At 36.5% G+C, this 26,686-nt stretch overlaps 1 protein-coding gene across 1 annotated transcript in view; it reads right to left on the reverse strand.

Moving 5' to 3' along the window:
• The window catches only part of LOC120768706 (MAGUK p55 subfamily member 6), a 163,254-nt gene that overhangs the window by 38,125 nt on the left and 98,443 nt on the right, over nucleotides 1-26,686 (reverse strand). Inside the window, exons 5-9 of the mRNA XM_040095478.1 lie at nucleotides 23,222-23,320; nucleotides 23,007-23,168; nucleotides 22,737-22,947; nucleotides 22,510-22,680; nucleotides 22,288-22,448 (exon numbers count right to left, since the gene is read on the reverse strand). Of these exons, the coding sequence (XP_039951412.1) occupies nucleotides 22,288-22,448; nucleotides 22,510-22,680; nucleotides 22,737-22,947; nucleotides 23,007-23,168; nucleotides 23,222-23,320 (804 nt within the window). The remainder of the gene's footprint in view (nucleotides 1-22,287; nucleotides 22,449-22,509; nucleotides 22,681-22,736; nucleotides 22,948-23,006; nucleotides 23,169-23,221; nucleotides 23,321-26,686) is intronic.

Here is a 26,686-nt window from a genome sequence, read left to right on the forward strand (position 1 = left end):
TGGAACCAGATATGGTCATGATGAACTTTTTCCAATTGTGGTCATAAAAAGTTTATAAACACCGATCTGTACCACCCTCCATTGACAGTAACGGTGTGACTAGCTTCATTTCGAAAGAAGTAGGGACTGATGATTCCCCCAGACCTAAAAACACACCGAACTATCAATTTAGGTGAATGTTATGGTTGTTCATGAATAATTTGTGAATATTCTTTGCACAAGAGTTGACAGTTTTGTTTATTTACCGCACCATTCAGATTAAAGTGAGCCTCATCGGAGAAGATGATTTTCTTTATATTTCATTAATATTATTTCCTTGAAGAAATTGTAAACATTACTGAATACAATGAAAAAAAGATTGCAAAACATGGCGTATTAAAAATGCAGAAACGACAAAGAAATCATATCATTCCTGTTAGAACCCGATATTTACTAAACTTAAATTATGGTTTGAAATTGTGCACAAAATCCACAGATTACTTCGAACAGAATATGCTCTTCTCGAGTTAATAACAGCGCACCAGTCGTTTCTTCTTATCGCTACGTGGCGCCAATTGGTGATTCCAAGCGAAATCAGGTCTTTCTCCGTCTGGTCCTTCCAACGGACTGAAGGTCGAATACTTAAAGAGCTGGAGTGTTTTCGTCCATTCGAACGACATGGCTCAGGCAGCATAGCCGCTCCCTTTTGATTCGCTGAACTATGTCAATGTAGTCGTATATCCCATACAGCTCATCGTTGCATCGAATGCGATATCCGCTGTTGTCAACGCGCAAAAGACCATACATCTTTCGCGGAACTTTTCTCTCGAAAACTCGTAACGTCGACTCATCAGATGTTGTCATTGTCCATGCCTCTGCACCATATAGTAGGACTGGAATAATGAGTGACTTATAGAGTTTGGTATTAGTTTGTCGAGAGAGTATTGCATACTCATTGCGAATTAGCACCTGTTGGCAAGAGTTATTCTGCGTAGGATCTCGAAGCTGATATTTGTTGTTGGTGTTAATACTGGTTTCAAGATAGACGAAACTATCTACGACTTCAAAGTTATAACTATCAACAGTGACGTTGGAGCCGGTTGCAAGTGAGACGACTGTTTGTTTGATACCTTATCCAGTCTGGAGAAAGCAGAACTAACGGCGCGGGTGTTGAGGCCAATGATATTAATATCATCGGCGCACGCCTGCAGCTGTACACTCTTATTGAAGATGCTATATATCTGGTCAGTTGTTGATTTTCCATGGATAAAGCCACACTGATAAAATCCAATCAGTTTGTTGACGGTGGGCTTTAATCTTTCACGCAATACGATCGATAGAACCTTATACGCGATGTTGAGGCGACTTGTCGCAGGGTAGATGGCGCAGATTGTAGGTCTTCCTTTCTGTGGATTGGGCAAAGCACATTTAAATACCAATCGTTGGGCATGCTTTCGTCCGACCATATTCTATAAAGAAGATGATGCATGCTACTTATCAGTTCTTTGCCGCCGAGTTTGAAAGCTCGGCCGGTAATCCATCGGCCCCTGCCGCTTTGTTGTTCTTCAGATGGGTAATTGTTATTCGAATTTCTTCATTGCCGGGCAATGGAACGTCTGCTCCTACGTTATCGATTGGGGAATCGTGTTCGGCTTCTCCTGACGTTATATTTTCACTGTCATTCAGCAGGCTGGAGAAGTGTTCTAGAAACCTTCTATTAGTCGCCGCATCTTTTCGTAGAATTTTCGAGTATTACTCCTGTCTGCAAATGCGTCTCGCTTCTCTCTTCAACTCCCGGTATCTATCTCATCCCGCACGTGTTGTGGTCTATTGTAACGTTGCGAGGTAGGCAGTTTGCTTTCTCTCCGCTGCGACACGGCACTCCTCCTCGTACCAGCTGTTCTTTTGCATTTTCTGAAAACCAATGGTTTCGGTTGGAGCTTGAAATGCCGTCCCACAGTTCCCTTATAACGAGTTGTTGACGAGTGCTCTCAGAGAGCAGGAGTGCAAGTAGAGTAAAAAATCGTTCGACTGTCTGTTGTGATTGCAGCTTCTCTACGTCGAATCTTTCTTCAGTTTGTCGACGTGAATTTTTTATGCACAGAGGCGAGTGCGGATACGCACGTCTAAAACATTGGAGACGTGTCTTCCGTCTATCACAACATGATCGATCTGGTTGACTTTTCAAGGCTGAATTTACCGACTCTTATACCAAAGACAGCTTCTTTGCCCACCCTGGCGTTACAGTCGCCAAGCACGATTTTGACATCGTGGCAGGGGCAGTTCTCATAGGTGCGCTCCAAGCACTCATAGAAGGCATTTTTGGCCACATCGTCCTTGTCTTTCGTTGGGGCGTGGGCGCAAATCAGCGATATATTGAAGAACTTCGTTTTGATGCGGATTGTGGCTATACGTTCATCCGCCGGTGTGAATAACAGTACTCGGCGCGATGGAGTCTCTCTCCCACCACGAATCCCACACCGAATTTGCGCTCCTTAATATGACCACTGTAGTAAATGCCTCAAGGACCTACTCGCCTCAGTCCTTTTCTCGTCCATCGCATTTCGTGAAATTGAAGAAGAAATGCATAGGCATGCCTCTATCTGAAGGTATGTTACATGACGGTCTTGCATTATCAGTTCACGTACGGCATCGATGTTTTCTGGCACAACGGCTGTTTTTGGACGACCTTCACGGGAGTCTTTTAGCGAGCGTCGGCCACGATTGAATTCGTTGTACCAGTTTTTCACAGTGCTATAGGATGGTTCTTCATAGCCATACAAAGATTTAAGTTCATCGATGCACTCTTGTCGTGATAATCCACGTCGAAAGTTGTGAAAAATGATCGCACGAAAATGTTCACGAGTAAATTCCATTTTTTGGCCGAGATGAATTTTTTAATTCCCTGTAAAAAAAACAATTCACGATTAAATGACAAAACGTTCTGAGTGATGTTGTGCTAAAAAATGTCAAACTTTCCAATGGAAATGTCAGATTGCACCTGGCAACACTTAGTGTTGCCCTAGGCCAGAATATATATAGCCCTCGTATTAAAATCATTCTTAAATGCGATATACCATACTTACGTTATGCAATGTACAAACTCAATCGAAGATGCTAAAGTTAATATATTGTATTGACGAGAGAAGCATATAATCGGAGATATTTATATTAGGGATATGCAGTCGGGATCAAAGTCTAAAACACTCATTCCATTCATATTTTTCAGAAAACTTGTCGACTTAATTTCATTAAAATATTACACGTTGTAAGCAACATAAACGATTTAATGGCAGGTGGAAAATCGGTAATCAAAATATAACGTAAATTGGGGACAGAGAAAGGTCTGGGCTAATTGTACTTTTGTCGTTGCTCATGTATAGTCGATTATCGATAATTTTCAAGCAAATTTATAAATACATATCAAATATAACTTATAGACTGATCGACATTTTCGGAATATAGTTTGTTTAAATAAGATATAATAAAGTAATGTAAATGTAGGGAGTTGAGGTAATTCGTAGACATATTTTCAGCATTGATCTACTGTATATCCAATATTATTATACGTTAAGTTAGTTAGTCTAAGATATCTGACATATTGACCGATATATACGGTATAGAGCCAACCAGAAGTATGAAAATCTTAAATCGTGTCATTGAAGCATCTTACATAGCATCTCCAATCAATGAGTGAAGTCAGCCGGATGTTAGAAAGTCTCGATATTAGCTAAATGGGGCTAGGTTAAATGCATCCATTTTAGGGTCAAAAATTCACCGTTTGTAGAAAAATACGCTTACCCAATAATATTAAGATAGTACACATATTTCCCGATATATGAGACATTTTTCTCTTTAGCTATCAGGTTTATGCGGCTTAAAGTTGAATTTATTCGGTGCCACGAATTTTTGTCATAAAGACAAACTATAACAAAGAGAAGATTCTCTCTGTTCATATACTCTTATACGTACCACCTAAAACTAAGCGAGATAGATATAGAGATGATGACGTGAAAAGTTGAAATCCAGTTGACTGTGTGCTTGTACGTCCGTCCGTGCAAACTGTTACATCAGTAAGAATTCAGATATCTCGATGAAACTTGCACAAAAAAAATTAGGAGTTTGTATATAAGCGTAATCGGTATAAAAGCGTGGCCCTACCGTCTAACAAGTTTAATGAACATATCTCCTAAGCCACTTAAAGCTTAGTACGCAGCTTTCAAGAAACTTAAAATCTTCATATAAAAAAACGCTTAAGAAACGGTCAAGAAACTTTCCTGCGATAAATTTACTTGTGCTAGTACGCAGCTCTCAAGAAATCTAGTACTAATTTTTGATACTTTTTTTCAGTAAAACGTGAATATGGCAAACCTGGTTTTGCGAAGAAACATCAAATCAACAATTGTTTCCTGAAGGAAATTCGAAGTAATCGTCAAATTCATCCTAAATTAGTTGAAATCATTATTATGAAGTATATTCCATTTTGAAATGTTGTATAAAACCTACCAATCATCAACAACATTTCTTCAATCTCAATGAAAATATTTATGTTACCATACATACACACATACATATTACGCACAAAGTTTGTTTTCTTTGTTTATTCTCTCTTGCTCTTCTAATGTAGATCATTCACAATGCGTAACCAGCTGTCAAAATTACTTGAGAAATAATGTATTTTTTATCTTGAGCAATTACTTGAGAGCTGCGTACCAACCTTAAGCTACAACAACCAAATTTGCTGAGTACAAATCTTATAACAAATTCTACCGTTAGTGTGGAAATGGATGAAATTGGAAAAATACTCGGCTCACTTCCCATATAACGGGACTGCTAAAAATTACTAAAAGCGCGATAAAGCATGCCATAGATATTAAATTTCACCACTGAGATGGTATGATAGAGCTTTATGAAAGCCGGTATGAAAATTGGACGATGGGCGTGGCATCGCCCACTTTTTGGTGAAATCCCATATCTTGGGACCCGACCAACCGATTTCGACAAAATTTAGTACGTGGAATTCTCCTTACATCCTTATGTCACATTGCAAAAATGACGTACATCAACCACGCTTACTTCCCATATACAAGTATGTAGCACAATTTTAAATTTCACAAATCAAGAAGCAGTTAATATAACGGGATAAAACTTTGCACAAATAATGTCTCTAGTGTGTGCCACCTTATGACCATAGCTTGTTGAGGTCCATTTAAAACTGTTCAAGCCCCTAGGTACCGAACATTTAGATTCAGATATCTATAGTTGACATTTGATCGAAATTGTCGATCAATGTGTGATATATATAACTGAGATTAATGAATAATCTTTCTCTTATAATGGTATATCTGTATGTCAAAAATGGATTGAATCGGACCAATATTACCCTTAGCCCCCATATACTTAATATCAAAATTTTCGAACTTCCGGGTGACTTTGTACCGCATATATTGGCCAATATGTGAGTTATCACAATGAAAATAAGACAGCGTGTTTTAATCATAACAGTGTTTCTTTGTGCCTAAAATAACTAAATTGGAGTGAAAACTTGAAAACCCTATATAATTAATAGCAGGATTGGATTTTCGAACATCCAGCAGACTCTACTCTATATGGTTAGTTTTACACCTTAAAGTATTTCCCTGGATTTGATTCTTGCAAGTTGCAAGAGTATAAAATGTTCCGATATTTCCGGTAAAAAGTCAGTTTACATCTTTGGTATGAGGGGGATTGAAAAGTTGTGGTCCGATTTTGTAAATTTTTAGAATAGCATACCTTAAAAGCTCAATTTATATTATTTGCAGAGATGTTTCCCAATATATTCATTGGTGCTTGATTTGTATGTGGAAAGTGAAAGAATCTCTTGGCATTTAAAGTTAAGTTAAATGGAAAGTAGGTGTGGTTGTAGTCCTATCCTACTATGGTTGAAATAGGTCGACTAGCCCGGAGACACCTAAAGGTGGGCGGTGTCCCAAATTTAATGGCTTTAGAGATAATTGTATTAAACCAACGAGGGAGTGGGTCCACGTTCACTTTTAAAAGGTTTTTAAACCACAGTTACCATTCTTAAATGCGATTCGTTATACCAAATTTTAGGTTTTCGATTACTGGCACCAACATCCCTAGTGTGCCAATGAACAAGTGTACCAAATTTCTTCCCGATTACTCAAGTTTTCGCTTGGATTAGTAAAGTATAGATTAACATAGCTTATCGAATAGAAAATTTCAACGTGATTACCGTTTGTTGTTATGTGGATATGAAAAACTGTCATCCGTCAAAAAATATATCCCTGTCAAGTTTTATACCCAGAAAATGTTTGGAACACAAAAAAAGAAACGTCGTTGACACTATAAAATAATTATATAGATGATCAGCCAGCGTGACAAGCTGAGTTCATTTTGCCATGTTCTTATGTCTGTATAAATATGAACTCATCACTCATTTCACGCATTCTTCTCTTTCAAGAAGCTTCTCTTTTGTCACAACCGCCGATATTGGACGACTATAGCATATGGCTCCCACACAAACTGAACTATTAATACCACATTCTTGTAGAGAAAACCTTTTTATTTGATAAAATATTTTCACGAAATTTGGGATTGCTTTTTGCTCAAGTTAACGGTACAATATCTAATATTTTTTTCTGATCGGAACACTCTAGCATACAACTGCTACGAGTACTTGTATTTCTCAAAGTATTCAAATAACGTTGCCATACTCAATTCTGATTTTATTGTGTTATTGCACAGTGATTGCAGTAATACATAATAAATACATTCCATTTTTATATTTTTTTCTTTTTGTAAAAAATGTCTAATTATGCAATATGTGGTACTATTTATACTACTGTAAAACCTGTCTAAGCTGGACATCTGCGGTTCAGCACTTTTTATCCAAGTTATGCGAGTGTCTATGTTATAAAGAAATTATTATTATTTTATTTTAAAAACTGCGTAAAAAACGTACATTGAATTCAATAAATAATAAAACAAAACATAAAAATTAACACATTTTCGAATATATATAAGGTTATCAAATATCTCCATTCCGCCTTTTTGTCTTTTGAATTTCGCGCCTACATAACCTACAAAAGGACGCTATGCATGATTTGGATATTACGTTCAACAGTTATAGAGGTGTAAACATGAAGTTCACTAACGCCGAAATTCGCGCTATTTTCACGTTTTCCTTCGTTTAAGGCAAATCCGCTAGAGAAACGCTCCGTGAGATTAATGGTATTTTGGGGGATGGTATTCTATCACTTCGGAGGAATGGTTTCGACGATTCAGAGCGACACCATGGATAAGCCAGCCGGCGGAGGACCTGTGACGACGAATACCGATAAAATCATGGAAAACATCGAGTTAGACCGGCATGTGGCATCTCGTGACATCTCCCAGATGATGGGAGTTAGTCACCAAACTATTTTAAACCATCTGCAGAAGGCTGGATACACAAAAAAGCTGCGTACCGCATGATATGATGCAAAAAACATTTTGGACCGAATCAACGCCTGCGATATGCTGCTGAAACTGAACGAACTCGACCCATTTTTGAAGCGGAGCCAGACCACACACTTCGTTGAAGACTCGTCAGAAGCTACGAGAGCTCAGACGAGAGGTTCTATCGCATCCACCATATAGCCCGGACATAGCGCCAAGTGATTACCACCTGTTCCTGTCCATGGCGAACGCCCTTGTTGGTGTAAAGTTGAACTCAAAAGAGGCTTGTGAAAAGTGGCAGTCCGAGTTCTTCGCAAATAAGGAGAAGGGCTTCCACGGGGGGGTATTATGAAGTTGCCGTCTAGATGGGAACAAATTATCGAACGAAACGGCGCATATTTGAACTAAATCCAATCACTGTAACACTTTTTATAAAGCATTGAATAAGAGCAAAAAGCGGAAGGGAGATATTTGACAACCTAATATATGGTTACTTAAAATGCAAAATAATGTATCATCAAAAAATTCGAAACCGAGTATTTCATTGATGTCATTTCATTATTGATTTCATTCCACTACTTCAAATTTCATACATATAAGTACATATGTTCAACGTTTTAAGGTTATACTATCAGATATAACTCAGTTTTAACCAATATTTAAATTTTGTTTCACTTATGTTCCATTTTATAACGTGTTTCTTTCCCTTGTAAATTTCCGAAAAGGTTATTACGTTATTTTTCATTTTTGGTGACGATATGTATATGTACACATACTTATATTTTCGCAAAACATGCATCTATTTCAGTTTTTTTTAATTTAGAAAAACTTATATATTATTCAAATTTCGTTTTTAACTTTAAAAACTCTGGCAGCAAAGTTGGTTGATGTGCCTATTTATAAATAATGGCTTTATTAATGTTTGAAAAATCCTCCTTTACAGAGGGGAGATTATAGTTTTCAGTGCACTCATCTTCACTTTCACTTGAAGAAGTTGCTTGGGAGATGAGTTTTACTTCCTGTACCACATTTTTAAAAATAGTTTCGTGGGAATCATGGGAATTTTTCTATATTTTCCACAACTATGGACGGTACTAATTCATTTCGAATTTATTCAGGATAGTTGTGATTTTTCAAAAATTCATTATTCACATCTTGCGGTGGATATATCAGAAAATCAGAATTCATTCATCAGAATTGATTTTTGACAATTCATTTGCATTGTTGCATTAATCAAGATGTGTTATCAGATAAAGCCCAATTTTTGATATATATTTTATTTTTACATTTTGTATAATTCCTGGGTCGAGAGGTTGTATTTCAGTCGTTGGGTGTAGTTTCACCAATTTTACAACAAACACATTTGAATATTAATTAATTAAACTGTGACTTCTAGCGTTATGAACAAAATTTCTATTTTGCATCTTATTTTGCTCATTGATAGAACTAAACCAATGTTGAAAAATTACAGTTGTCACCCAAGCCTATTTATTGAGAGCCCATTGCATAATAAAATATTTTATTTCTGTGAAAAGCTCGCGGCTTCGCAGCGTTACCTCTAACCAGCGGTATTAGCTTTTCTCCTGTACTGGTGCAACAATACGCTCAGTCTTTCTTTCTTTTCCAATTTGCATCCTTTGCAAACTTCGCATTTTGCAAAGAAACTTCGAGTAGGTAATTGGCGATAAAACACTTCAGTTTCATCGGCATTAAAATTATCCTCAGGTAAATATTGGGTAGTCAAAAAAGTCGATTCGTCTTTCTCATCAAATCATTTTGGTTGACCACTTTTTGCCATTTTTCCGCTAGGGACATTGTTCCATCAATGTAAATCGAAATTTCCAGAACGGAAGCGAGCGAACCATTATTGTGCTACATGAACTGATACAGCATCGTCTCCGTAAACTTCACAAATTGTGGCTTGCGTAGCATTCTTCCATTTTTTATACAAAAATTTTAAAGTATAGCGAATCTTTTCATTATTTTCACCCATTTTCGAACAGCTGTAACACTTTTTTTCAACTTCTCCGAATTTAATTTTTTTGGTTAAATGAAGCTGAATCTCACCTTTCCAATACTATGCGGTACGAAACAATGTGATGAGTAGCGCTGGAGATATACGATTGCAACGACATCTATTGACAAAATACGAAAAGACTTTTCCGACTATGCAATAGATTTTTAAAAGTTTCGATAGTATTTCCTTCCTATCTGAGACAGCTTTAAGATCTATATTGGCTCCTTCGCCACTCAAGGCTTTAAATTGAAAGCTATGTCTCAAGAGGAAAGATTTTAACTACTCATTGCTTGCTTTAAAGTTCCCTATTCATTACTTAGTGGCCAATAGCGTAGTCTTTTCATGAATTATTGGGCAACTGATAGGAATATACTTAGAACTGCATTGATCAAGCAGGCTTACTCAGATGTTGTTTTAGCAAGAAAGGGTGTGTTTCGGTGGCACCAGGGCAGGGAAGAGGTCGCTGATGGAGTAGCAAATCCAAAGTGAAAACGATGTTCATTGTCATTTTTGACACCAAAGGCATCGTCCACCATGAATTTGTTCCTCCTGGACAAACCGTAAACGCCAAGTTTTAAGTACTAAGAGACTCAAACGAAGGGTCAATCGGGTCCGACAAGACATCGCAGCCGATTGGAATGTGCACCACTTCAACGCCTCAGCTCGCACCGCCTTTCTTGGGAACAGCTACCTAACCAAGGCCGGCTTCCCAACACTTCCGCAGCCGCACTACAGCCCAGATATGCCCCCCGGACTGTTTTTGTTTCCTTGCCTGAAAACGTTGATGAAAGACAAGCATTTTGAGACGACAGATGGGACCCAAGCAGCAGTTCATTCAATATCGCACTTTTTATTTTCAAAAATAACACCACTGCGTGTTTTCTTTTTAACATGATTGCAATAATTTAACATATTTAAGTTAATTGACCTTCTTCATCTTACTGAAGTTGATATAAAGCCATAACGGCAGGGCATTTGGAAAAATTCCATATTCTTATATTTAGGTATAAAGTCGATTTTCTTTTATATACACATTTAGCCATCGATATTGAGTTGCTTCAAATCATTAACTTGACCTATTTAACATGATTGCAACAAACACAAATTGGTACTATGCGAAGACATACGAAATACATATATCTCGTATACTGATACTACTATTTTCTTTATCGGATGACATAATCCTGATAAGACATAACTTAAACCAGAGAAGGAATTTTAATATATTATGTATGTATATGAGAGAAAAATCAACCGGATTGGCAGATATAATTTTATTAGTGCTTAGGGAGGTACACATAAATCTAGGAAGATTTATTTTCAACTCTAAGTTAAGGATGTTTTTCTTTATCGAGTTAAAGTAATTCGTAGCTTTCGAGGCTGCCTTTGTTGAGGCGGACGTCATTAAGATCCCTGTTGCCTGTTAAAACCATTGATTTGTTGTTACAAAAAGTAAAAACTAGATTGACAAAACATAGTAAAGGAATTTCTGTAGAGTAGAGTAAAACTGACTCAGCTCAAATAAATACGGAATAAGAATTCCGTTCTAACAGAAGCAGCAACACACGTTGAATATGAGAAGTGGATTAGCACAGTAGTTTTGGGACAGACAATAATTTTTTTAATATACATATAATAACAACCACGAATTTCACCAATTTAACTCCGTAACTTTTCAGTAATATTTTTATTTTAAAAATTTGGCTACCTATTTTACCATAATAGTGGCCGACTTTCACATATAAAATTAATAATTCTATATTTATATTTGCCATTTTTATTGTTCGACGCTCATCAATTAACTACGATTTAGAACAAGTGTAATTTTAAAAATTTGGCTATCTATCTTACCATAATAACGGTCGACTTTGCACATATGAAATTAATAATTCTGAATTCATACTTAAATGCCGCTCATTGTGTGGTCTCTTCAACATCATTTCATATGTTTTATTTGTCTGCCGCCACTTAAACACTATTGTGTGGCCGCGGCCATACACCTAAAACTAAAAATTTCCAGAAAACTCAGACTGCGCTAAACTGATATAGTAAGTCGGAGGTAAGTCGATTCATTTAATTGTCTCAATCTCACGATAGGTCACATAAAGATTTTGCATTATCAGTTTTGGAGCAGTAACAATTGTTTCCGTGACAAGTGTTGACTTTGGACGACCTTCACGCCATACCATCGATAAACACTGGTCCTTGATAAAGCTTTATTGCCAAAAATTAAATTAAGTTCCTCGATGCATTGTTGCTGAGATAGTTCACGCGGAAAGTTGTAAAATATAGTATATTGTAAGCGATTTAATTAAATTTTTTGGCCGAGATGAATTCTTTAAGTTATTATAAACAACACAATTAGTAAGTATGTCAAAACGGTATGGATGTTATACTAAATGTCAAACTGTTTCGATAAAGTTGTGAGTTGCCAGATTGCAATAGTAGGATTACAAAGTCCCGAAATATAAAAAAAAACCATTGAACCTAATTGTAAATTTTGTGTGAACACCATAGCAAAATTCACAAATTTTCTTATAAAGGGTTTGTCCGGGCGTGCCGACTGGATTCGGTAGAGGGCGTTCCTAACTAACGAACGAGCAGCTGGTCAGATGTCTCCGAACACCTGGAGAGTCAGAACAAACATTTGTTGCGAGTGGAAAGTGTGCCAAGAAAATTTGAAGACGTGCGAAAGTGACGCCCAATTTTTGAATAACGTAATCACAGATGACGAGTCATAGATCTTTTTGTATCCGTGCCTGAAAAGAACAATGAATGCCAAGCATATTGAGACGACGAACTTCACAATAATAGCATACTCGAAATTCGAACATATCACAGGAAATTCGTCATACGAATTTTTCGTTCGCGTGAAAGATTATTCTGCAAATGACAAAATGGAGCAGAGCAGAAGATAATATCAAAATTTTAAAGAAATTATTGATAATGGCAAAAATATCAAAATTAGTAATGAGCAAAGAAAATTACATTTTGAAAAAATATGTATTTGCTTATTTCAAGGCAGAGAAATAAGAAAATATTGTAATGTAATATAAGTTAAAAAGGAAGGTGAAGGAACCAATTGATTATTTTTACGAAATCCTTTACGGACGAAACAAACTAGTATGCAAATTAATGAAACGGAGATAAAATATAATGGGACAGAAATTGAAAGATAATGTATGTTGGTATATTACTATATATTGCTGCGGTAAATATTCGAGCATGTAGAGCCGCATACGCACAAAATTTTAAACTACTTGTGAAGGCAACTCATATTCATATTCATTCACAAAAAAGTTCCATTAAATTTGGGGCGCGGAATCAAACTTCTGGCAAAATGTTCAGAATGTTGGAAAAGGCCATGTGGTTCAAAAATCAAGATTATGTTTTCTTCGATTATCGAGATGTGGCGCACTCCGAATTCCTTCCGACCGGACAAACTGTCGACAAAAAATACTATTTGAGTGTTTGCTATCCATAAAAAGAGGCCGGAATTAGGAGCCGACAACTCTTGGTTTTCTCATCTCGCATAATGCTTTGGTTCTTCGAGAGTTTTTCGCCAAATTTTCAACCAATTTCATGCCGCAATTACCGTATTCGCCTGATTTGGCTCTGTGTGACTTGCGTCTATTTAGCAAACAGAAACGACCGATCCGGGGAAACAGTTTGGTGTCAATGGAAGACATTGAGAGTGAATCGCTACTCGCATTGAAGGCTATTCCGGAAATTGTATTTAACAACTGTTTCGTGAATTGTAAAAAACGGTGACATAAAGGGAAATTACTTTGAGGAGGAGAACATAGATTTTAAAGAATAAATTAAGAATTTTAAGATAGTAAACAAAGTCTTACTATTTTTTGCTGATAGTAGTACGTAAGTACATAATTTTTAAGAAAATCATATTGTACACGTGTAGTGTGTGCTCCCCAACATATTGGCTTCAACTTAGTTCAAATTTTTTCTATAGAACTCGTAGTTTTGCCGGAAATCGAGATAAACCATTATTATAAATTCCCCTACCTTTTCCCGACCTCAGATCATCCGAAAACTATTTTTATACTCTTGTAACATGTTCCTTGGGAAAAAAGTAAGACGATGTTCGTGGACCACTCCACGCCCATAAAACGCCATTGACCGAAAACGTATAAAGTAAAACTCTAACTCGGCGTGGATAAAACAATTTATGAGTGACAAATCAATAACTAAATGCACCAGAGATATTAAATTTTACCTCCGAGATGGTATGAGGCTTAAAATTGGACGTTGGGTGTGGCACCGCCAACTATTAGGTGAAATCACATACATATGTCGGGACCCGTGCGACCGATTTCAACCATTTTGTTATATTTCCCTGGCATTCCTAATATATCAGAATAAAAGTTTGCACTAATAGTGCTTTCAGGTGTGCCACCTTATGATTAAAAATTACCCAATTCGAACCAAAACCCTTCAAGCCCCTAGGTACTGAATATGTGGACCCAGAGCTTATAGTTGACTTTTTATTAAAAATATCGGTCAATGTGTGAGATATATAATTGCAATTCAGAGATAATCATTTTCTGATAGTAGTACGTCTGTGTGCTACAAATGGGTTGAATAGGATCAAGATCCATACACCTAATATAAAGATTTTAGAACTTCGGGTGACTTTAATTGAGAGAACATGTTTTTGTTATAACGGTGCATCTTTGGGCTTTGAATAATTAAAATCGGGTAAAAACTCGCTATAGGGCAGATATAACTAACAAGTCTTATACTACTGTGTCCAAAAAATAAGGTGACATTGTATTTATTTTGAAAATTCTTTATTTATTCTTCCAAATAAATTTTATCCCCTTCAAAGTAATCCCCTCCCGATGCAATGCGCTTATGCCAACGGATTTTCCAATCTTCGAAACACTGGTTGTAGTCACTTTCCGGGATGGCCTTCCGTTCCGTCTTCGCTGCGGTTTGAATCTCCTCTATCGTATAAAAACGGTGTCCCCGGAGCGGTCTTTTGAGCTTGGTGAACAGCCAGAAGTCGCACAGCGCCGGATCAGGTAAATACGGTGGTTGCGAAACGATATGGGTTGAGTTTTTGGTGAAATGATCACGAAGTACGAGGGTAGTATGAGATGGTGCATTATCGTAGTGTAAAAACCAAGAATTGTCTTTCCTGTTTGACCGGTTGGAAGGAATTCATAATAGCACAACACCACGATAATCGAAGAAAACAGTCAACATGACCTTGATTTTTGAGCGACTTTGGTGCGATTTTTTTGGTCTCGGCTCTCTTTTGGCACGATATTCGCTCGATTGATCGGTTGTTTCGGGGTCGTAAGCATAGATCCAAGTTTCATCGCCAGTTATAATGCGTTTCATGACATCCTGGTACTCGGAAAGCATAGTTTCACACACTTCAACGCGACGCCTTTTTTCCAAAAAATTCAATGTTTTCGGTACCAGTCGAGATTTGACGCGCTTGAGGCCCAAAACATCTTTTAAAATTGTTTTGGCTGAGACTTTCGATATGCCAACTTCATCAGCAAGGTCTCTAATTGTTAATCGACGGTTTTCAACACCAAATCTTTAATTTGTTGAACGTGAGCTTCGTCGGTTGAGGTTGATGGTCGCCCTGGACGCTCTTCGTCTTCGACACGTTCACGACCGGCTCGGAACTCACTATACCACTTGTAAACATTTTTTTTAGACATAGCCTCATCACCAAAGGCTTTCTGCACCATCCTCAACGTATCCACAGCAGAAAATTGATTCCGTAAACAAAATTTAATGCAAATTCTTTGCTCAACAAATTTCGACATCGCAAAAAACGAAAAACTCACTTTTAGCAGCTCACAAAACGACAGGTATCTCAAACATTAATGAATATTTTGACATGAAATTTGACATAAATGTGACTGACAGTACTACCAACCTAAAAAATAATTCTCCAAATCCTTCGACGCGCGCAGTTTAAATTCAAATGCCACCTTATTTTTTTGGGCACAGTAGTATACCTAAGGTATTCCCTTGGCTTTAATCATTGCAGTTGCAACAGTATGACAGTTCGGTTATGCTCGAACTTAACTCTTACTTACTTGTTTCTATAATGTTTTTTATTTTATCTTTCGCTTCCGATGGGTTTTTCTCTACTATGAATTTATGTCCTTTTTACCAATTTTAAAGGCTTCTCCACCAGTCTATTTTATCTGTGTGCATAAAATTGATACAATCGGGTGAAAACATGCTTTAGTTGCCATATAACTAGTATTATGATTTCAAACATCCGGTTGTTTTTATTCCTTATATATTGGAGATGTGAGGTACCTTAATGAAACCACAGAGCATCTTTCTGTGTTAATCTTCTTCTTTACTTTAGACACCGCTTGCGCGATTATAGCCGAGTTAACAACAGCACGCCAGCCGTTTCTTTTTTTCTCAATGTGGCGCCAATTGGAGATTCCAAGCGAAGTCAGGTCTTTCACCACCTGGTCTTTCCAACCAAGTGGAGGTCTTCCTCTGCTTCCCCCTGCAGAACTCTGTGTCGAATACTTTCAGAGCTGGAGTGTTTTCGTCCATACGCACAACATGACTTAATTCGCTGAACTACGTCAATGTCGTCGTATATCTCATACAGCTCATTGTTCCATCTCATTCGATATTCGCCGTGGCCAACGCGAAAAGAACCATAAATCTATCGCAGAACCTTTCTTTCGAAAACTCGTAACGTCGACTCATCAGATGTTGTCATCGTCCATTCCTCTGCAGCATATAAGAGGATGGGAATAATGAGTGACTTATACAGTTTGATTTTTGTTCGTAGAGAGAGTACTTTACTTCTCAATTGCCTACTCAGTCCAACCTGTTGGCAAAAATTATTCTGCGTTGGATTTCGAGGCAGTCTTTGTTGTTGCTGTTAATGTTGGTTACAAGATAGACGAAATTATCTATAACTTCGAAGTTATGACTGTCAACAGTGACGTGAGAGCCTTGCCGCGCCTAATGTGACGACTGTTTGATGGCAGGAAATATTTTGTCTTGGTTTGCTTCCTTATTCAGTCTGGAGAAAGCAGAACTAACGGCGCGGGTGTTGAGGTCAATGATATCAATACCATCAGGGACGCCAGCAGCTGTACACTCTTATAAAAGATTGTACCTGCTCGATTAAGGTTTGCAGCTCGAAATATTTTCTCCAGCAGCAGGTTATAGAAGTCGCACGATAAGCAGTCGCCTTGTCTGAAGCCTTGTTTAGTATCGAATGGCTCAGAGGTCGTTCGCGACGGAGCTTTTGATGTTGCTCAACGTCAGTTTACACAGCCGTATTAGTTTTTAAGGGATACCAAATTCCCTTTTCACGGGTCCTTTCCAAGATTTCACGTGCCCTTTCCAAGATTTCAGTGCCATTCAGCAGGCTGGAGAAGTGTTCTCTCCATAATTATAGTATGCTCTGGGCATCAGTCACTAGATCACCTCTGGGGGTTCTACTATAGTAGAGGCACTCCTCATTGTAACAGCTGTTCATTTGCATTTTCCGAATGTTCAATGGTTTGGTTGCAGCTGTACGTAAGGAGCTTATACCGAGTTGTTGACTAGTGCTCTCAGAAAGCAGGAGTGCAAATCGAGTAGAAAATTTTTCAGATGTTTGTTGTGATTGTGATTGTAGCTTCTCGACGTTGGACCTTTCTTGTGTTTGTGAACGTGCGTTTTTTGCTGCACAGAGGCGAGTACGATGTTAGGACCTCGGAGCGTACGCACATCTAAAACACTGGAGACGTGTTTTCAATCTATCGATCGGGTTTGTGGTTTTTCGATCCGGAGACAACCAGGTGGCTTGTTGAATTTTCTTATTCAGGAATCCTGTACTACAGATAATCATATTTTGGGCATCGGCGAAGTCGATCAGACTCAACCCATTTGGGGATGGCTTATCCTGGCGTTATAGTCGTCAAGCACGATTTTGATATCGTGGAGAGGGCAGCTCTCATAGGTGCGTTTCAAGGGCTCATAGAAGGAATCTTTCGTCACATCGTCCTTCCTTCGGGGCGTGGGCGCAAATCAGCGATATGTTGAAGAACTTCGCTTTGATGCGGATTGTGACTAGACGCTCATCCACCGGGGTGAATGACAGTACTCGGTGACGGAGTCTCTCTCCCACCACGAATTCCACACTAATTGCGCTTCTTTATATGGGCACTGTAGTAAATGCCTCAAGGACCTATTCGTCTCAGTGGACGATGGTGATGTCAGCCTTCACTCTAACGAGGACATACCATTTGAGCAGTGGCACCTTCCCAATTACGGGACCGGACATTCAAGGTCCATGTCCATAAATCGTAAAAATCGTTAACACATTTTCAAGGGTCGTCATCAAAAGGGGTTCTCTCATCGAATACTGTTTTCTTCTTTTCCTTCGTAGTGTTTTTTAAATGGAGGGTCCCAAGCCCAGCGCACAACCCTGAGGAGGGGATGTTTCGCTTTCTCACTTCAGCTCGCCTTCAACGATGTTTTCTGGCTACCCAGAAGGTACTTGGTCAATGTCAAAGAATCGTTTATGTTCACTCCCAAGTGAATGGCAATCAGATAACTTCCCTCACTTGCATGAACTTCTACACATGACTCCATCCTCCTCTGTGTTAATAATATAAAGTAATACCAAAAATACATATGAATGGGCCAATATTACACCTAACTTCCTATTGGCTTTTTACCGTATACACCCTGTCAAGAAAGTATCGGGAGTTCTTCATTTAAATCTCCTGTTTATATGGAAGACAGGTACATTTTTTTTTAGGTTGGTACAACTGTCCTTAATTATGATGCCAAAAATTAGTCCGATCTGTCAACCAGTGTGTTGACAGCAGCTGTTTATGTCAGTCGACCTCAGTAGCGTTTATCGAATTTTACAATGACCGAAAATATTGATCAACGTATTTCTGTTAAATTTTGTGTTGCGAACCAATTTTCCTGTACCGATACATTGAAAATATTGCAGTAGGCTTTTGGTGAATCTGCTCTATCAAAAACGCGCATTTACGAGTGGTACAGAGCATTCAAGGAGTGTCGGAAGACCGTTGAAGACATGCCTCGTTCTGGACGGCCTTCAACGAGTGTGACTGATGATAACGTTGAAGGTAATTGTTGCCGAAAACGTACGATTATGAATGAAAAATTGGGCATGCAACGCGTTGCTGCAAGACTTGTTCCGATAGAGCTGAACTGCCTTCAAAAAAGGTATCGAGAGCAGCTAACTGCAGACATGCTGTTTCAACTCAATTCGGATCCCAACTTCATGGAACGCACAACGAATATGACACACTTACGAACCAGCAATCATCCGAATGGCGGCCCAAAGGCGCGCCAAAGTCGATAAAAAATGAAAGTAATGCTCAATGTTTTCTTCGATATTCGTGGTTTCGTTCACTATGAATACGTTCCAACTGGTCAAATCGTCAACAAAGAGTATTTTCATAGTGTTATGAGGCGCTTACGAGACGCTATCCGTCGTAAACATTGTGAATGAACTTTTGGCTTTTTGGACATTTTTTTGTTGAGTACAAATATCATTGAGCAAGCGCCGTATTCACTTGATATGGCCCCCTGTAACTTTTTATTTTCTTTTCTGAACACTGAAACATCTACTTCGGAGAACACGCTTCGACTCAATTGAAGACATCAAAACAAATTCGACGCGGGAGCTGAACGCCATCCCGGAAAGTGCGTTGGCACATGTGCACCGCTTCAAATGGATGTTACTTGGAAGGCGGTAAAATTAATTTGGATGATGATTGAAAAATTTTCGAATACTGATAAATTCCCGATTCTTTCTTGACATGGTGTATATTGGTCAATAGTAAGATATCTGAACGTACAATTTTGGATATACCAAAGTTTAATGCCGACAAAATGTGAAATCGGTCTAGGAATTACTCCAACTCCCATATACCTATGCACTACATAAATAAAAAATAAATACTTTCTTGTGTGAGTTACATATGTATGTATTAAGGTGGGCCCAAAATAGTTTTTATTTTTATTTTTCTCTTAGTTACCATGAAAATCTCATCCGACATGACTAGAAACAAGTTCTGGTAAGACCTGAGCTCTTAATATTAATATTAAGAGGTGCCTCGTCTACATTTTTGATTTCCCATATAAATAACACAGGAAATATTTTTTTTGTTTGGATTTTTAATGTACACGAACAAATAATTGGAAAGCGAAATTTACAGATCTACAAAAAAGGTCTAAACATTTTTTGGCTGAGTCAACTCTTTCAAAGTTATTCGTAGTTAAAGTCCAACAGAAAATTATAAAAAATGATTTCCACAATTTTTTATCTTTTATTACAAATTAATGGCTAATAAACATAACAAATCATATTTTTCGTAAAACTTATCGAGTGTTTAGCGATGTAACCATAGAACTTTCACAAAATATCGATAATCGTTTAATAAAATAAATTTTTTAAGTACTTAATTTAAACGAAAACTTTGAACTCTACTCTGTGTGAGTGATGACTTAAAAACATTAATCGTTGTCTGAAAAAATAATGTATCCTATTTGCTCCTGACTCTCGGGAAATGTAAATTAATAAGAGCCATTTTTCAGTAATTTTTCAATTGCAACACAACTTTTTTTCATATCTCTTACATATTGATACTAGACTTTCTCTGTCCGCAGTATACCCAGGATATTAATTTCCGACCTTCCCACTGACTCTACGCCTTTAAGTTTGATCTAAATATGTGACATTTAAATTTGTGGTTTAGCACTGGTTAGAGAATTGTTTTAACCCTTTGTCCAAACCTTATATTCCGAATATAAATTATTCAGAGCCTTTGGTTGGCGTTTTTCACATCAACGGTTAATATATTTCGTTAATTAGCCTTTGCGGTTGATTTTATATCACATGTATTTCATTTGGCTTGAAGTAAAATAGAATAAAAATTTATGTAAATAAAATATTTAAAGTTATAAAACTAAGTGAGTCTATGGCCTGTAATCTTTGTATATAAAAACGATGAACTCCAAAACCACTGAACCGATTTTAGTAAAATTTTGCACACTGTGTCCAGTTTTAACCAACTTAAGGGGGTATTCTGGTTTAGAAGCCCGAATTTTAGGTAATTTTTGACGCGATAAAAAAAATCAAAAATTAGTTTGACTATCCCTTTTTTTAAATGCTTTTTATTGATATTCTAAGAATACAAAACATAAATAATATAAGAAAAAAAATTTAATTAAAAAAAACTGCAGGTCGGCGAAGTAGAGACTATTGAAACAATGGCTTGTCCTGGTGTGCAGGATATAAATCCTTTCCGTGACCTAAAACGAAAATATATGCGGAATCCGTGAAGAGTAAAAGTGTAGTTATCGCACTACGAAACGTTTTTGAAAAAAAAAAATTTACAAAATGGTGGAGGTTTGAAAAAAAAAGTTTCGTATTTTCCCTGTTTTTTTGTGGTTCGGAATTTTTTAAAAATAAAAAGAAAATTCTTTCGAAAGTTCTTTGTAGTGCGATACTGTAATGTATAAGAAAGCTCTGTGTAAAATTTCATGTGAATCGGTTGAGTAGAACTTGAGATATCATGCATATCGTTTCTAGAAAAGTAGTTATGAGAAAAACGAGTTTAGAATTTGAGATCTAGTCGCGCGCAGTCGGAGTCGGAGTCACAAAATGAGCTGTAACTCGGAAAATAATTTGTATTTCGAAAAATCCTCCTAGGGACATTTTCTTTAAGGGTTATACTATAAAAATATACAAAAAAAAATCGATTTTTTCGAATTTCTAAACCAGAATACACCCTTAAAAGACAGGATAGTGAAAACAATTCATATATAAAAAATACGATGAAATCTCTATTAAATGGGGGCTCTATTAAGCGGAAATCTCCATTAACTGTGCACATTGGCCGGTCGCACAATTTGTTGATGTTTATTAAGTACAATCTATTAAGCGGACAACTTTATAACTGAACAGAAAGACTGCCCCAATTACGGGAGATTTCACTGTATGTATTTATAAACATACACATGTATTCAGAATCCCAAAAAATATAATACAGTTGAACTCCCATAACTCGAACATTACTACCAAAAGCTAGAACACTAGAAGCCAAATTTCATATATTTTCCTGCCATAACTCGAAGTCTCTTTTGCTCAAAGTTTTTTTGTGGATTATGGTGATGCGAGTTAGGGATGTTCAACTGCAATTTTAATTTTCAGTAAAATGACAAACATAAAGGGCCGTTTCCTCAATGTCTGGTTAGTTAGCAGCCATCTGTCAGTTAAGTTCTGGTAAACTTAATCAATATTCCTTCTTTCGATAGGGACCATTTTTTTAGTTAGACAGATGCTATTAATCATAGATTGAAAAAACATCCTTAAAATCGTTAATTTTGCCATGAAAATATCAAAAATTAAAGTATTATTTGAATAATAATATAAAATGTATTCCACAGCATCGAGTGGTCGGATCTACTATCACTAGTATAACTTAAAAATGAAATTTATATGTCAATACCTGAACTTAACTCTTCCTTACTTGTTTTAACTGATTTTGTATTTTTCTATATTTAGATTCGAGTATTTTTCACGAACAGTGCACTCTGGGTGCCGTTAAAACAATTTTTACACAAGCTGTTCACAATATAGATTAAAAATTTTCGATAGAAGATTTTGTTTGGTTTGCTCTAGTTTTTAAGAATAAGTAATAAATCTGACAAATTAGTAAGTCATCTTTTATGCATGAAAGATTATATTAGTTGAATACTAGAATACTAATAGAAATAATGTTGTTAATCGATACTAACTTTACTTATAATTATATCTCAATTGGAAATTAAAATAATTCAGCATGGCGACTTACCGATAAACTTTTAAGTGATCCTGTTGCACGTCTTTCAGAGTAAACTTGCTTTAGCTGCTCCATTCCAGTAGCACCGATAAATATAACAAACGGCATCAACTGCTGACTATTATGAAGAAATTTTAAAGTGCTTGGAGCACAATCTAATATGCACATCCGTCCTAAGATTATTCAAAGGTTCAATCCATGCGCAGCACTAAGTAAATAATTACAAAACCTTACCACTCTCGATCACTTCATTCACAGAGTTCAAATGCAAACCATATAAATGTCCATTGTAGCTCCCATATTCAAGAAATTCATTACGCTTTATTTGTTCTTCCATTTTTTCACGATTAGTAAAATAGTAACTGACTCCATTTTCTTCAAGTGGCCGCTTAGGCCTAGTTGTGTCTAAAATAAATTTGTATTTATTTCATTAACTCTTTTGCTTTTTAATTATCACTTACGGGGTATAACGGTTCCAAATCGCTCCGGATCACTATTGATAAGACGATTTTTGAGGGTACGCCTTCCAACTCCTGGAACACCTATTAACACCAGAGTCTTCCTTCTAAATGGTGGCATCCTTGTTACCTCCTCATATAAAAGCAAATCAGCTTTGTCAAATTCGCAATTTGCTTTAGATTTGTACATAGTTATTTTTTTACGCTTTGAGACCTGTTATTTAAAATGGCATTAATGTTTACAGAAATTTTCTAAATATAAAATTCACAGACCCGTGTTCCGCATATGCCTATCTTATGAGCGAAATCAGCTTCAGGTACAACAAAAGCTTTGCGTCTCTCTTCCAATTCTTGTGAAGGTATTAGACCGATCCGCTCCATTTGATCGTTGAAATTTTTCGCTTGCCACCAATTCGGATCCTTTACACTCAATATCTGTATCAAAACCTAATTGTTAGATCTTTACAAATTATTTAATATATTCAAACCTGTAAAATGTCACCCGAATTGAAAGCCAGTCCAATATCTTTGCATGGTAACAATGAATCTTCGAAAGGGTTATAATCAAATAAGGCTCTCATAAAGCACTAAAAGTATGAATTTTGTGAAAATTAATTTAATTTGAAGGTTTTTAATATAAAAGAACTTCACCTTTGTAGTGATTTTCTTTATTTATTTATGTGGTTCCGATCATTTAAGTATCAAATATTAGTATAAGTATCAAATATAATATACCTAAAATATATAAAAAATAGAGGCAGACCAACCATTCCTGCAGTATGCTTTGGATCATTATCCTGTTGGAAGAGGATTGGTACTCTTAAAGACCCATTTTATTTGCAGATTGCTTCGATTGTCTTTTAGTACATTCAACTATATCTACGATCCATTGTTGTTTCGATAAAATCTAAATTTCCCACACCAGCAGCTGACATGCAACCCCTCAATATTACGAAACCGCCTCCATGTTTGACTGTACGAAGAAAGTTTTTTGACAACAGTGCTTCTCTGATTTTATACCAAATTTTTTTTCTATCACAGCTAAACAAGTTGAACTTGCTTTGTTGTTTTTTGGTAGCAAAGTCAACACTATATATACACTTCAGTACTGATTTCTTTACTCATTTTAAAAAAATAAAAAGAAAAGAAGTAAAGGAAATTTGCTTATTTATAGATAACGGAATACAGTTAAGAAGCTTGAGGTAGTTGGTAGAATTGCTGGTACGAGTATGCAGCGTTGCATTTTATTCATATTTCAGAGCTGCCGTATGTAGAGTTTTCTGTGTTTTGAAATCAGTTGTTAAGTATTTTTAATAAATTAAAAAAAACTGGTAAGAAAAAAATTGGTCAAATTATCTTTTTGCTCTTCGTTTGTTTTCTGATGCATTACAAGGTGCATTCCAAAGTAAACAGGTCTTTAAAAAAAACAGAACAAATGGTTTTCGGCAAAATCAATTTATTGTATTAAAAATAGTCTCCTTCTGCTTCAATGCAGCTTTTTGCACGGTCCAAAAACATGTCGAACGAGTGTTTTAGCTCGTTGGCCGGTATGGCCACCAGTATCTCGGTGCAAGCCTTTTGAATGGCCTCTACGACTGCATAACGCTTTCCTTTCATGCTCAAATGCATTTTTCCGAATAGGAAGAAGTCGCACGGTGCTATATCAGGTGAATACGCGGAGTGGTTAATGGTTAAAATGTGATTTTTGATCGAATAATCGGTCACAAGCGTCGATCGAGACGACGCATTATCGTGCAACAAACGCTAACTTTCATCTTCGCAATATTCGGGGCGAACACGTCGAATACGGCGCACCAAACGCTTCAAAACTCCAAGGATTAATACCGCATTAAAATTTTGTCTGGGTGAAACAAATTCTTTGTGGACAATACCCTTGGAGTTATAAAGACTACAAAAAAACGAAATCAGCATTGTCTTCACTTTTGACTGGCGTTTAGTTTCGGGATCATATTGGAAACACCACGTCACAATATTTTGATCTCTTTAAAGATGTCTTTCGAATGTTGGATTCTGAGCAATTTTTGGTCGTCAGACAATTTGCACCGATAGTACAAACATACTTACACTTAAAACGCAATAACTCTACTTCCAATCGATAAAATGTCATGAAATTCTCACTGGACAATCGATAAAGATAGCAGATTCTAACGTACCAGTCGACATATAGATGGCGCTACTAGGGGGTGTGTTTACTTTGGAACAGACCTTGTATTGTTATTGATTTTGAGTATTAAGTTTTTAAAGTCCAAGAAAAAAGACATTTGTATTTTTATGTATCCATTGAGACATTCTACTTTGTACAAATTTAACCTTCAGGTGTGGACAAACCTTCTTATTAAAAACTGTTGCGAAAGAGCACAACATTCATTATTCGACGAAATCTTGAATGAATTACAATCAAAGATGTTACTTTATTAAGTTATATTATAGGTCATAAACTCAATTAGTTTTATGACTTTATTTTACTTCGATCAATTGCAACCTTATCTAAACCGAAACTTAGCCGAAAAGGCTAAATTTAATAAATTGATTTGATGCATAAAACGTCAACCAGAGGATCAGAATTGATGATATTAGGGATATGTGCTTAGGACCAAGGTCTAAACCAACCCATTTACATGCTCAGCGTTAAACCATTAATATAATAAGGTTTGTTAAAATAACAGAAATTAGTAGTACAATAAAATGTCACATACTTTCGGCATTAAACTAAACCATATCTAATATTACACGCTTAATTAATTTTACTAATATACCTTAGATATTGTCTAATGTATACAGATGTATGTGAAAATATGAGATATACATATGTTATCATCTAAATGTGGAAGTTCCAGGACCACCGTCCTTCTATAAAGCTCTCTTGCACCATTCTGGATGTATAATTTTGTATTAAATTGGCAATTTATATTTTTTATTAACTTCGTAATCACTTAAAGAATAGTACATAGTACTATTCTAACATAGTATCATACATACGTATGATGTTAGAATATTTTCACAAATATCTTACCACTGGAAATAAATATTAAATAAAATATGTACATATCGTCACAGTCTCTGCATAATAGGATATCGTATATCGTTACACATACAAATGTTTCTTGTTATGGTGTATATGTAAGTAGAAAAGTACCCAGTTATGTCCAAACATATGGTAATATTTTGTTCAACATTCATCGAATGTACATAATTGAAAAATCGACATCTAAAACCCAGACACACACGTCAGAAAACAGAAGCTTCTGTGCAATACTTAAATGCGTCAGGAAGATTTGTGAGCTATTATGCACTCATCTCAAATTATAATTCAACTTTTCCTAGTTCACTATTAGGTTTAGTATAATCTCTATACATACATATGTATGTATGTAAACAAAAATTGCTATATCCTGCCAGTCGCCGCGTGATGTTATTTTGTCCTTTTTTTGTATTAAAATAAAAAGTATTAAAATATTCAAACAATTCTTACATGAGTAATGAACACATGCTTGTTATGACTTTTATCATAAAACGACAGCCTCATCACCTATTTTCAGGCAAATGGGTTCAGCCGAAATTAATATGCACTTAATTTGGAAATCGAAGGTGATTTTGCAAAAAAGGACGTCGTTAGGACCTTATCCAGGTCTAAAGGAATACCCGTGCAAGTTTTCAAGTCTTTCCGTGCCGTGGTTCGGGCGTCATGCGCGGACATACCAAAATAGCGTTTCATTTTTATATGTAAGATTTATAGCACTTTTAGTAGTTTTGAACAAAACCGTTGTATAGGAAGAGAGCGTTTCTTACAAATTTCAAACCACAAGTGTCCCTCGTTGTTGCGATTCGTTGCATCAGTTTTGTATCATAATTTACGGCTTACTTGTAGCATTGGTCTGCTTCCGCCCATTTAAATAAACGACCATGGAACACAAGCAGATGGGCGAACATGC

This window comes from Bactrocera tryoni, chromosome 2 (assembly GCF_016617805.1).
Source record: "Bactrocera tryoni isolate S06 chromosome 2, CSIRO_BtryS06_freeze2, whole genome shotgun sequence".
Lineage (NCBI taxonomy): Eukaryota > Metazoa > Arthropoda > Insecta > Diptera > Tephritidae > Bactrocera > Bactrocera tryoni.